This window comes from Hippocampus guttulatus, chromosome 7 (genome assembly GCF_054856545.1).
Source record: "Hippocampus guttulatus isolate MCC_2025c chromosome 7, RoL_Hgut_1.0, whole genome shotgun sequence".
Taxonomy (NCBI): Eukaryota; Metazoa; Chordata; class Actinopteri; order Syngnathiformes; family Syngnathidae; genus Hippocampus; species Hippocampus guttulatus.
Genome location: NC_141267.1, coordinates 14,403,217 through 14,416,763, shown reverse-complemented (window position 1 = coordinate 14,416,763; position 13,547 = coordinate 14,403,217). Strand labels below are relative to the sequence as shown.

The following is a 13,547-nucleotide window of genomic DNA, read 5'->3' as shown; positions in this document are numbered from 1 at the left end:
AAGCTAGCAAGCTATCATAGCTATGTTAAAATCTTGACATTATTCAATTTAAAACAAACGAGTTGCGCACCCTTTACAAAGCGATATTAAGAATTGTGTAACATAATTTTGAAGGTGATACGTCGAACAGGTATGTTTGCACTTTTGATATATTCTACTAATGGCTGCGTGCTGCGCCTACTAGCTTGCTAAATTACCACAATTAAATTGGGGATGGATAAAAGGTTTCCCACAAAGACTCTTTTGAACATTGCTCAACAAAAAACCTTATGTTGTGAAGAAGATTTTAAAGATTTTGGCACCGATGCTGCTTCTTTGTGAAATGTTTATTTTTTAATGCCCAAAGCTTGCTAACAATGCTATCTTAAATCTAAAAACGGCATTTCACACTCACTTATTGCAATCTTTTTTTCAGAGCACCATTCAGTAAAAATAGCAGAAACATTTAAACCGTAGTATTACCTTACCTAAATTCTAATGTTATCATTTCTGGTAGCTTACACACATTGCAGAGATAGATGAAACTTTGTTTATATATATATATATATATATATATATATATATATATATATATATATATGCATACTAAGCCAAATGTTTAGACACTAAAATTTAATATAACTCTTGCCACATTTGCTCATTTAATCGAATGGGGACCTAAAGTAATCTGTTAACAAAATTAAATAACACCAGAAGACAGATTGTTTCAGGTTCTTTTATAAAATAATTCACTTTACATTGCGTGTTTCCACATACAGTGTATTTATCTACAATACATTGACTGTGTGCTTCACACACTATCGAGCCCTCAAAGTTTGAACAGCCTTGTCAGGTGGTGAATGGAATTATGTAGAAGAGTACTTTGGCATAGTTTAATGGCGGACTATGTAGTAGTGAGGTCGACGAATGCAGATAGTTTGAAACACTGACTCTAGGGTTACGTTATTAACAATTGGTATACATAGCAGACAGATTGCTTCTCACTGTTTGTAGGTTTCACATCTTGAGCTCAGTTGTATAACAGTCACATACGGGAGGTCAAAGTCTGAAAGGGAGTGTGAAACCTAGATTGTACAAAACAAGGTGCAAGTCAATTGAGTAAAAAAAAAAAAAAGCTCCCCGATAACTTCTGCACCCACAAAGCTCAAACTACTTACTCAGAGCAGTTACACATGAATGTGAACATTTACAAAGCACAAACAAGCATATACTGTAAGTATCTTGCTTCAGGACGATATTGAGATCACTGCTCAGGTATACGATATATATGTGTTCAAACCACAATGTTTTTTTTCCACAGATCAGCCATAAAGATGTTATGGATGGAGAGAGGGAGACTCTTTTGAGGCAGACTCTGGCAAATAACAGTAAGAGCCATTTTAGATAAATCAATCTCTCTTATCTTACAAGTCAATCCTCATCTTCTTCTTCCTCCTCCTCACTTTCGCAATCTGTCAAGTACAGTTCATATTTTAAATATGTAAAGCCATTTAAATAGATATTGCTGCCCAGGTCTGGTCCACTGCAGACAGATAGTTGTGATATAGAGCAAGAGACACAAGACGACTGGAGAGTCAGCTAACTGCTGTTTTACTGTAGGATGACGAGCTGCTGGCAGTTTACTTGGCCTGCAGGAAGGAGAAAAGACACTTATATTTTATATTGCATTCTGTACCGTGTACAGTTCTTTTTTTAAATTTATTTTGTGCATGCAAATATTTCATGTTTTTCTATTTTCTTCCTTTCAAAATTTTGCTGCTGTAAATTGCAAATTTCTCCATTGTGAGACAAATGAAGGTTTTCTTATCTTAGAATCTTTAAGATAAGACCTATGACACAAACACTGTCCATATATAAAGAAACATACCTATGACGATTCATTTTCTTCCATATTTGACATTTTCCTGTCACTCCGTATTGAGGACGGCCCAGTTGTCTTTCTTCTCCTGATGGTAAAAGAAATGAAACATTTAAAGCAAAAATGTGTCATCTTCTCGCCTTCAAATTACAGCTTCAGAACCATTCGTGGCAGCTTGTAATTGAGAATAGCCTCTACTGTCGTTAACTCAGCAGCCACAGATCAAGTACTTACTACGACTACTATTTCATGTACTGGTGGACTAGCCAATTTACCTCTGCACTTCTGTTGCGTCAGTGCTAGCGCTACTGTTCAGATTTGTATGCGGTGTCTGTATAAAGCATAAATTAGAGCACTCCTGTTCAGATTTGTATGCGGTATCTGTATAAAGCATAAATTAGAGCACTCCAAGTACCACCATAATGATCAATATTAAAATGCGGTAGTGTCGTAGGTCTAAGACGACAGGAAAATAATCCTATTGCAAGTCACTATAGCCTTATACACTGTTTGAAATCAACACTGCCTTAACATTGGAAAGTTGTACTAAAAAGTTAAATACAACTGAAGTGTACCTGGGCACTGATTCTTTCAAGTACCACTAGCGTGAGTCCAAATGCAACGAGTGGAACTAGGACCACGCTTTGAGAATCACTGCACTAGGCCCTGCTCCTTAACTCATTCACTCCCAAAGACGTTTTTAAACGTCTTTTCAGACTTGGTCCAGAATTGGCTGGTACTGAATGAGTTAAATGCATGTCAACACGCATCTAAATTTGGGGAAAAAAAGTACTTTATTTTTGGTTACACATGATGAAAATGTACAAAATTAATATATGAGGAAATTACCATATTTTAATCATATGCAACCACTGTACATGTTTAAGTCAAGTAAATCAGTGTACTAGTATGCCTTTCAGCTAATTACACTCTATATTACCCGATATTTATTTATGCTTTGTGCAGGTAGTTATTCATGCTTTTATGTAGTCATTGATGGCATAGTAGTGCACTTGCTTGACTTCGGTGCAGGCAGCGTGCGTTCAGTTCTTACTCATGCAGTTTGAATGAGTGTGAATGGTTTTCTGTCCCTATTGGCTGGCAACCAGTTCAGGGTGTACCCCGCCTACTGCCCGAAGACAGCTGGGATAGGCTCCAGCGCACCCGCCACCCTCGTGAGGATATAAGCGGCTCGGCTAATGAATGAATGAATGGTTTTCTGTCTCCGTACGTGCCTTGCGACTGATTGGCGATCAGTGCAGCGTGTACTAGTAGTCTGCCTTTTGCAAAAAGGCTCCAGCTACCTATGACCCTAAAAGAGGACAAATGCTATGAAAATGTAGATGGGCAGATGGCTGTTTCCTGTTGTAGAAGTTAAATGTTATGTCTGACCTCTGTCATGACAGGCAGGTTGTCGTGAGGAAGAAGCCACATTGTTCGATGGGCCTTGGCCCGTTGTCTCTGCAGGAGCTTCCGCAGCAACCTCTTCACCTTGCGGTCCCTGGGGTCGGCACACTTCACCGCTTTTTTGGTGTAAAGACTGCCGAAAATGGAAAATCTGACTTAGTTTACCGTACATCACAGCGTCATGAAGAACACAATCTCTGCTTGAAGGTTATCTGAATAGAAGCCTCCCAAGTGTTGCAAGACACAGTGAATCTGATAGAGTGGATGGAACCAAAAGGAATTCTTGGAACTTGAACAATTCCATTCAAGCTTCCATCCTCCCTCTTTTCTCGCAACAGCCTTGTCAACATTGCTGTTTCTGACCAACAGCTTGACCAACTGACTGTGGCCGGGGCTCTGCTGGCTCGGGAAGGTATTTACGGATGTCTTGTCGTTGCCACACATTTCCTCTGACTTCCCTGGCAATTACGGCCCCGAGGCCCGCCACAGCAACATGACCTGGGACGATGACCACAGCTCTCGGCCCCGACTCCGGGTAACTAGAGGCATATTTTCCGTGCGTGCGCTCTTAAGCTCCAGGAGTGGATAGTTGGAATACTTGCATGATGGCTTGTATGCTGCAGTCCGGCCCTTGGGTCTGCACCTCAAACCGCAGCACGTCCTTGGTGCGTACCTTGCCATGGGAATACAGCATGCAGCACTGGACATCCCGCTGCATCTGCACACCTTTACCTGGAAAACGTTAGTGGGACAAAACATTATGGGAACATCAAGGAAAATCGGAACCGTATCATCCATTTGTTGTAAGCCTCTCCCAGCTGCTTTTGGGCAAAAGGCGAGGTACGCCTTGGACTGGTTCCCAGCCAATTAGAGGGCTAAATACAAATGTGTAATTGAAATATTCTGCAAATTTGTGCAAAAGTGTATTTGTAATTTTTATCTTTTAACAGTGCTATAAATTCCTATACCCACAACTTTTTCCAGAGACTTACCGAAATGTTAAGCGGTCTTCCTTGGACCATGTCTATGTAGTTTCTTGGAAATCAATTTTATTTGTTTTAGGGTGTCGCTGATGGTGGAGTGGTACACACCCCGGTCTTGTGTGCGGGCAGTGTAGGATCGGTTCCCACTCGGTGACAGTGTGAATGTTTGTATGTCTCTATGTGCCCTTTCACTGACTGGCGACCAGTTCAGGGTGTACCCCGCCTACTGCCCGGAGTCAGCCGGGATAGGCTCCAGCAACTTCTCGCCACCCTGTTCAGGATAAGCGATGTTGAAAATGGAAGGATGGATGGATGTTTTAGCGCAACAAAGCTATTTATGGTTTACTGCTGTCAAAATTATTGTGGAGAAAAAAAGTCAACAAAGCAAGACTTTTGCTGAGTACTTGCACATAACAATAGCATATTCTTTACATTTACCATATATACATATATATATCACACACACTGCAGTTTCTCTTTAAACTCGACTTCAAAACCTTAGTTTTCCAGATGCCACAGAGGCCCTGCGCTGTGTGTAAAGAGGCCGACTGCGACGCATTGTCGTGACACCCATCTAATGGGGAAAAAAGAGGCACATATTTGAGGTGTGGCGTTTAATAATTTGAGTGGATGAGACACTGGACTCCCTCATACTTGTGGTTTGGCACCTGTGGTTTCTCATATTAATTTTTTTTCCAATCATTTTTTGTTCCATGTTTTTCAAATTTTTGGGTGGAAAACTCTTATTGAATGAATCAGGGGTTTTTTTCTTCCAGAATTAAAATGATGAATTCATTAATTTATGCGAACTTGACTATTATGCATTTCTAACAGTGTAGCATCTTCCTCATACAATTAATATAAAGTTTTATGTCAAATTAAAACTTTTTGGGGTGAAACACGCAAGTCTCAAAGGTACTTAATTGTGACATGAAATCACTAATCCCGTTAAAACAATTTAGTGGTGTGAAGTATGCAGGCTACTTTCGCTGGCTGACAAACGATGTCTAATGTGAATCTCACACTGTCGCATGCACATATGGACGTGCTTGAAGTACAATAGCGTGCCGCTGCGCTCTCTGTGCGACTGTTTCCATATGTGCATGGGTTGTGTGTGTGCGCCGGAGGCTTTCATCCAAAGCAAATCAAAGTGTGATGCAAATGCAATGTAGTGAGTCGCAAAATAGGACAGCGCTGCCTGGTTATGCCACATTTGAAATCCGGGGCTCAGGCTCACGTCACGTCGCTTGCAGCCACACACGCCGAGCCAACGGGGGATATGGGATGACACCATCACGCAGGCTGACACACTTCCCCATGCTGATCGTCGGTCCGGTTTTTCTCCTGCGAGCCCCCTCTTGTTTACATTCATCGCTGCACCTCCTGCCTCGCTGCTCTTTACCCCCCCCCCCCCCCCCCCCCCGATTCGCCATCGCTCTTTCGGCCACACTGTCCACCTGCAGGGCGCATGCAATTCACGCAGTATATTCACACAAGCTCGCCGCCGTGCCTTACCTTGCGCAGATGCCAGGAGGAGAACAGTCAGGGAGATAACGGTCAACATCTGCAGCATGAACATGATGAGGCTGGCAGAGAGGATGATCTCGTCATTCACCTCTCCCTCTATGGCTGCTGCCTCTCTTATGTGACTCCCTCCCTCTTTTTATACCTCCCTGCCCATCTCTCACTCACTTCCACCACCTCTTTTTTTTTTTTTTTTTTTTTTTAAATCTCACTATCTTTTCCCTCCCTCCGTCTGTTTGTCCAGTTTCATCTTGCCATATTGTCACACTCCACTCACCACCCCTCACCCGCCTCCTCTTGTGTGTCTTATCAGAAGATTAAAAATCACTCCACATTCTTTCACATTCTCTGGCCTGAAATGCATTTCGGCTCTTAGGCAGTTTTATATGTCAGATGTTTGGATTTTAAAAAATAGTCGAACATTTATAAGATAAGAACTCTGTTTTCTTTGGCTGTAAAATGTCACTGAGCAGCAGGTGTATCCAATTCAACTCTCACAGGATCAGGATTTCTGGAAAGTTGTGTTCGCTGTGGGCTCACTAGAACTATATTTAGAGTCATGCTCACACCAAGAATTTGGATCATAAATGTGCACAACATGCCATTCAAACCAGAAATGTTGAAGCATATCACAGCTGAGTGCAAGTGGCTTGAATTTCAGGGACTGGAACATTTGCAAGCTTCTGCCCTTCATGCTTTTTTTTTTTTTTTTTTTACAGTTTAGAAAAAAAAAAGGGTTTTGCCTTTTAGGGGCAAGACTAAAGCTGTACGAGACTGAAGCTGGAAAAAGGACCCCTGACTGACAGGGTTCGAGAAAAATGTATTATTAATTTAAGTGCTGGGGCCCAAATTATTTTTTTTCATGTGTCTCCAAATCCTCAACATCATCTTGTGGATACAGCGAAAAGAAGTGTTTGGATTTATTATTATTTTTTCTGAGAGAGACGGCTTGCTGCTTTACACATAGCCACTTTAAAGGTAGAGTTTGTCATGTTTTCATTTACTTCTGCGAACTCGGCTTATTCTTCACCATAACAGACCAATATGCAGCTGGAGCTGCTGATTCTCATTCCAACTGCTTCACATTTGGCTGCGAACTGCTTGATGAAGCCAAACAGAACCACATGCTCTGCAAAAAGCAGGGGACAGTCCAGTGAAGTCACCAAACCGGACCCCTGAAATGCCTCAGCTGCCCCTAGAATTTCTGTACACAATAGTTTAGGAACAGAATCGGTGACAAAGGGCAACCTTGGTGGAGTCCCAGCCTTAGTGGAAATAACACAAAGTTGAGACTGTTTGAGCCTTTTGTTGTTGAAAATGTCTTCTGTTGTTAATTGAAACCTTCTACTTGTATGATTGTTTTCCATAAACATCTGTTAAAATCCTAAATAATCTTGGAATGAGTGTTTTTGACCTTGGCGGACATATCTGTGGAGATTGCGGCGCACAAGGTTCAGGCCGTTTTTAGTTAAGTTCAGTATATTGTGTACCGTTGTCAATGTAACCACAAGATGCATTTTATCACTCACCGTGGACGCAGTGGATGTTTTTAGGGCATCCAAGATTTTGTTCTGCCGTGATATATTTTGGCAAGAGTAAATGAAAACAAACAGAGTCCTGGCAGCCAACGTAGGGTATTCCCGGCTTTTGTTTTATGTCTCTCTTAAAAGGTTTGACTCATACACTATTGTCACCGTGTAATTATCATCCATTTAGCCAGTTGAATGATTCACGTTTGGGAAAACGTGGCCCTGGTTTGTCTTTTCGGCCTCACCCTCGGTCTAGCGCCGCACCGCAATAACATGATGGAATCAACAACCGGTATGTGCACGAAAACAACATTGGGTTATGATTATTCAGAAACAAACCAAATACATTTCTTTTGTAATGATGTGCTAACAGTAAATATGGCTAATGATGCGTAATACAGCAATGATGCTCATACAAATTGGCAGAATAAATGCAGTAAAACCTTTAAAGTTATAATTCCGAATTGAAACTACATTTTTGAGGTAAATATGCTTTTATGGTGTTGGGTAGACTTACTTGCGTTCATTCTGCTTTTTCTTTGTTTTTGTTGTTTTACAGACACTTACTCCAAAATATGCAGCATCAACAGAAAACGACAAAGAAAAATAAACATCTGAAGGTATGTGAAGTGATGGGACGTTCATTCAAAGCATACCACTATGCCATGCTCTTTTGCCATCGGAGTTAGGGTTCAGCGTTTTTCTGTTTTGCAGTTATTTGCACTTCTAATAGAGGTCATAGGTTAAAAAGTCAGCTACGTGAGGCGCATCTGCAAAACAACGCCATCATAGTACACCTTTAAAATGAAACGTTTCATCCTTTTAACACGCTGTCTGCAGTGGTAAACAAGTTTTAAACGTGCAAGACGGTTAAGAACGGTAACGTATTGTTTAAAACATAGTTTTAACTTTGATTATTTCTAATTCCCGAAATGGAAAAAATCATCAGCAATCGACTTTGGATATTAATTTGTATTGCACATTGTGAAATGACAGATGGTTATTGGCAGACTTAAGGAACCACCGCCATTCACAAATTAAACTTGTTTGCACCCTGGGCAAACGGAGGAACTATTCAGAGAACAAGGCAACAATACGTCCCCTCAGGGGGGGGCATTCTTATTTGAGCCATGGAAGTGAAACTATGCAGTCAGAGCAGTGAAGAGTCGAGGATGGAGTACAAGTATGTCCGTGCATGTGTGTATCCGTACGTTCATGTGTATGTGGGCATGCAATGGGGACGGGGTTCAAGAATTTGACCCAAGAAATCAGGTTGGAATCTCAGCTGCAAAAACATACCTTCCACATGAACACAGGTCTGCTTGTGAGCCAGAGACATTTTCTGCATAGCTCTGCGGCGATTAAAATATCTCCTGTCAAGGTGTGCAGACTCACAAAAATGCGGGCAATCAAAAATAAAAGTTACAGTGAGACGTTAATGTGTTCCTATTAGAGAGGGTTGTGGGGGAGGGGGGGCTACCTCCTGGAGAGGTTGTAGAGCTCAAATCACAGCTCTCATGGTGCCTCAGAGATCTTGCTGTACCTGGAAGGGATTTCGGAGGGATAAAATGCACAAGGGCAAATAGTTGATCTAATCTTTGCTATGAAGCAAACAAAGAGGTGCGTGATTCAGAGAACAAGTTATGTGAAATTGAACACAAATAAATTCCACATTACAACATTCTGGGAATTATTTGGATCAGGCAAGAAGCAGCATTCTTCTTCTAAGTGGGCGTTTTCTTGCCTTGTATTGGTCTCTGCAGTTCATTTTCAGCCAGAGGTGCCAAAGTTGCACATTAGTGTTCAAACAAGTGGTTTGTGCTGTTTAAACAAATGCAAAATAAGACTAGTTTGAGACTGATGTGAAAGGGTCTACACTGGTAAAAATAACATGTCAGATGCATGTGGCTCGTTGTTCCAGATGGATGATTCTTGCCTTTGGTGGAAGAAACTATTTTTGTCTCTAAAAAGAGCTTTAGTCACTAAAGTGTTTTAAAGATAATTTGTCTTATTCTTATAATCATAAATGGTTTATTTGTACTTCTGAATATACAGAAAATCATCAGTCTGCAGAAAATGATGTATTTTATTTGAGAAAACAACTATATTCAAGAAAAAAAAGCAGCTCATTGTTCTACGATTGCAGTTCACCTGAGACTGTCTTAATGGAATGTCTTTATTGCCTCTGGAAATAAAACAATGTTCAGTCCTTCAACATGAGATTATGTGTTTGTTTGTTTTTTTGTACGTGTCAGTAAGACATTCCTCTATAGGCAGTTGACTGGTGCACTGTTGGAACCAAACATTTGTGATTCTCACAAATGTTTCATCGCTGGCTGAAACGCTCAACCCAGAAAGTACACTCAGACATTTATTTGGAAAATTCGTAGTGCATCAACTCACGGGGGCTTGGTTGAGGGCTTGGCTGTGCTTTGAGTGTGAACGAGAGCACTTTGGATGTGTTTAACGAATGCGGTCAGCAAGAACAACACACAGGGACATCTGAGAACATTCCGAACGCAAACTTGAAACTTGTGTTTTTTTTTTTTTCTCTGTCACACAAGTCACTGTGTGGCGCAAAAACATTCAACCACTGTTTCAACAAATGTTTGTATTGCAATGAAAGTGTGCAAAAGGCCTCCAGCAATGTGGGGAATTCCACATGTAGTTGTGGGAAAAGAAATAAAATAATCAAATGCAACTTCGGAAAGTGAAATTATCGTAATTATTTTGAGACAACCCGAAAGTCAAAAGTCAGATAGTCAAGCTGGCCAAACGTTGCCAGTTAGTCCGTGTGTAAGTGTCCGAGGGTGAGCTGTGGCCTACAACAGCTACTTCGCATTTTGTATTTGTGTTTGGCTGTTTGCCCAGTTCAATAAATGACTGCAAGTCCATCAGCAACTATGGCTCTTGCCCAAAATGCAGGACCTTAATTTCCCCCCGCCCCCATGTTTCAGAGACCATTTTTAAATCCTGATGTACACGCATGCATTTCAAAGTGATACATCACACAGCCAGCACCTTGGACAGCGATCACTTTAGTGACGAGCCTTTAACATGACCACCCGACTTGATGGTAAACATCTCAAGTATTTGTTTGAGCCCATGAAGTTGACAATAGTGGAGTTTACTTCAAATGGATACATTTAAAATAACTTTCTGTAAATAAACAAATTATGTTCCCACAGTAATGCCACATTGAATGACTGGTGACCAGTCCAGGTTGTACGCCACTGGGATAGATTCCAGCTAACCTTTGAATCTAAGGAGGATAAGCGAATGAAAATGAATAAACGTCCTAACAAGATGAAAATAACAGAACTATTTGATAAACTATGATGCTCCTTGTATGCCAGTTTCTAATCTTATGACCGAACTAGTATTCTAAAAATTAATAATGATCCAAATGCAATTTGCATGAGCCATAGTACATCCCATGGAAAACATGCAATGCAATTATCATACATACTAATAATGCAATAACTTATTCAGAATGAAAAAAAAAGTAGTCTGGAAGTCATATTTATTTCACGGAAAAGCAACATTTCACCAATATTTACAAATTAATGTACACTTGTAATGGCCACACGTTTCAAATGTAAAGAATGACATCTCCCCATCAAAAATACTTTGTGGAAAACCAGAATTAAATATTCAAATTCTGGAGAAAAAAAATCCCCAAAAAAGTAGCCCAGAGGTTTTCACAATGTATCACATCCATAAAAACAGTTTCTTGGATGATTTCAATTTCGTGCTTCCATCTCCTGAGGAACCATTTAATCCAGCGTGCCTGGAAAGAAATGAGAAAACACATGAATTAAAACTCAAAAAGAGGAGTTGTGCTATACGTGTGTACCGTATTTTTTGATTGACAAATCATTTTTTTTTTCATACTTTAGCTGGTCCTGCGACTTGTACGAAGGTGCAAATTGTAGATTAAAATGAAAAGATCAGACTGGCACCTAAATTACCCGTTCGCGAATCGCGTTGAAGTGTGGCGAAAGCCGCATGCTAAATTAGCGATAAATCGCAAATTGGTTGTCATGACTTATGCTTTTACTTACTTTTGGCAGTTGCCAAATACTTTGGTGCATTACCGCCACCTTCTTTAGCATGTGGCATCTGCATGCTAAAGAAAGTGGCTTCCAAAGGTTCGCTTCGGTCAACACAATTAGGAAACTGGACTTTTGGGTGCAAGTCCAGGCTATATTGTTCTCAATTTTGTGGAATAAATTTCCCCCCCAAAAATGCGAATTACACTCTGGATCAACTTATCTGTGTTTTTTTCTTCTTCACGAGACATTTTTTTTGACTGATGTGACTTGTAGTAGTGCCCAAACAATATTTTAACAAAAGAAACTCACCTTCTAAAAACGCAAATTCGTCTATGGCCTCGATGGCATTGTCTGCAACAAGAGACAATGGTCACTAATCAACTTCTGTATCGTTGGGGCATTAACTCACTGGACACTTCATTAGTTACACGGGCACAATTGAACACAATCCAATATAAGAGCTAAAAATGAAGCTCAACTTTCATTGAGCAACAGGTAAGAATTCTTATGTTGGCTCTTGTTTAATCTTCTCAGTGTATATAATATTTAAGACTGAATAGACAATCGCATGACAAGTGTTGTTCATTACTGTGCACTTACCCAGGTCTTTTCTTTGCAATGTCTTTCTTTTGCCTTGCTGAGCATATACCATAGCGTCTTTTGCGATCATCTCAACAAACAACTCCTGTGGGACAAACAGTGTGCGTCAAAATCCAAAAGCCAAAGAATAAAACATTAGCGTTTTAAGTACAGGGGTTTTATTTTTATCATTTGTTTGGTCACTTCATTAATTGAAACTATTCAGTAAGACAGATGTTTATGTGAAAGAAACAATTATGTCATATACCGGCCCATAAATATGAATGTGTCATAATAAAAAAACGTAGCATTTCAGGTCCAGGTGTGAAGGACACAACTTAATGAACTTATTTAAAAAGAAAAACAAAACAAACATGGCCGCAGTATTCTATCATCATGATTCCGATTTTTTTTTGTCAACAGTTTCACAATTGACTCCATACTAGTACAGCACCCATAAAATATATTTACACTACACTAAACTGAACATTTTTAAAGCTCAAGCCTTGCTCGATTTTACCAGCGAGACAGTAATTTCAAGATGTTCTATGCTTTTACTGCACAAATGTTTTAAGAGACAATTTGTGGGAAGGGGTTATTATTGATCTTTTCAAAGAGCTTACAATTTACGATTGTTTTTTTAAAAACACCGCTTAAATGTCGTACATTTAAAGATTCAGCGGACTTTGAGCACGGAAAACCCTCGTATGAAATCACGTAAATTCACGCCGCAATAGCTAAATATCGCGAGACTGAATCCCTGCACAACAACCACAAGGAATATAAGATGCTTGAGGGTGTCTGCAGTTTAGTACCGTGGCTTTAGCGATGATGAAGACAGATTCTTGACTGGCGAGGGACACGTCTGGGTCAGTCTTCATCAAGGCCTTGATACGGGTCAGCGGTAGCTTGGAAAGCCGGTTGTGGCCCACGGCGGCCGCGGGCCCCGTCGCCTGCTGCTGAACGCCTTCCTCCAGCGCCTCGGCCGCACGATTCTCCTCCTCGCTCGTACAGCGGTCAGCCTCGTGGTCCGCGTGGGCGACGGGTGCCGCTAGCGTGGCTGCCATTTCTTCCGCTGTCTTTAAATGTGAAAGAAAGCAAAGACAAAACTACTCTTTTGCCACGACATGTCACAGATGACAACAGAAGAAGCTCACTTGCATGTGCTTCCGCCTGGCCTGAGCTGTAAGCGCGTTGATTCGTCAGAGGTGTTTGCTTAAGTCCCGCCTTTTCCTCTCCCGCCACTTTAGTAGTCTTCGACGGTTGGCTAGATTGCAAGCCGGGACTTTACTAGAGTTGGACGCCCATCAAATAAAGTGTAGCCGCGTTGGATGACAAGCAGCTTGAAAATAAAATTGATACATTGCGAATGGCCATTTATTAATTTTCAAGATTGACGCATGCACGTTTTCATGCATTTGTTTAGTGTTTTAATCAAACCTCTAAATTGATATGGGAAATACAGTACTTTATTCCGCTCTCTTATATGCTTGTATGGTGTTTCAACCTAACTTAGTAATATACTATGATAATTTTTTTTTCTGATTTATGTACTGGTGCCCATTTCTCGGGGTCCAAGGATGCTATCCCAAATTTATTAGTATATGCACTG

The 13,547-nt window shown here is 40.7% G+C and overlaps 2 protein-coding genes across 2 annotated transcripts; both read right to left on the bottom strand.

Moving 5' to 3' along the window:
* Positions 1-701: 701 nt before the first annotated feature.
* ccl44 (chemokine (C-C motif) ligand 44) lies at positions 702-5,940 on the bottom strand. Its single transcript, XM_086115696.1, has 5 exons — positions 5,764-5,940; positions 3,868-3,997; positions 3,251-3,398; positions 1,868-1,946; positions 702-1,628 (listed from the first exon to the last, which is right to left on the bottom strand). The coding sequence occupies exons 1-4, from the start codon at positions 5,825-5,827 to the stop codon at positions 1,908-1,910; spliced, it is 381 nt and encodes a 126-aa protein (XP_085971822.1). The 5' UTR covers positions 5,828-5,940; the 3' UTR covers positions 702-1,628; positions 1,868-1,907.
* Positions 5,941-10,807: 4,867 nt separating this feature from the next.
* Positions 10,808-13,126, bottom strand: pole4 (polymerase (DNA-directed), epsilon 4, accessory subunit). The gene is made up of 5 exons (XM_086115732.1): positions 13,093-13,126; positions 12,751-13,014; positions 11,957-12,041; positions 11,666-11,707; positions 10,808-11,091 (listed from the first exon to the last, which is right to left on the bottom strand). Exons 1-5 carry the CDS (start codon positions 13,096-13,098, stop codon positions 11,078-11,080), a joined length of 411 nt encoding a protein of 136 aa, XP_085971858.1. The 5' UTR covers positions 13,099-13,126; the 3' UTR covers positions 10,808-11,077.
* Between the last annotated feature and the right edge of the window lie 421 nt (positions 13,127-13,547).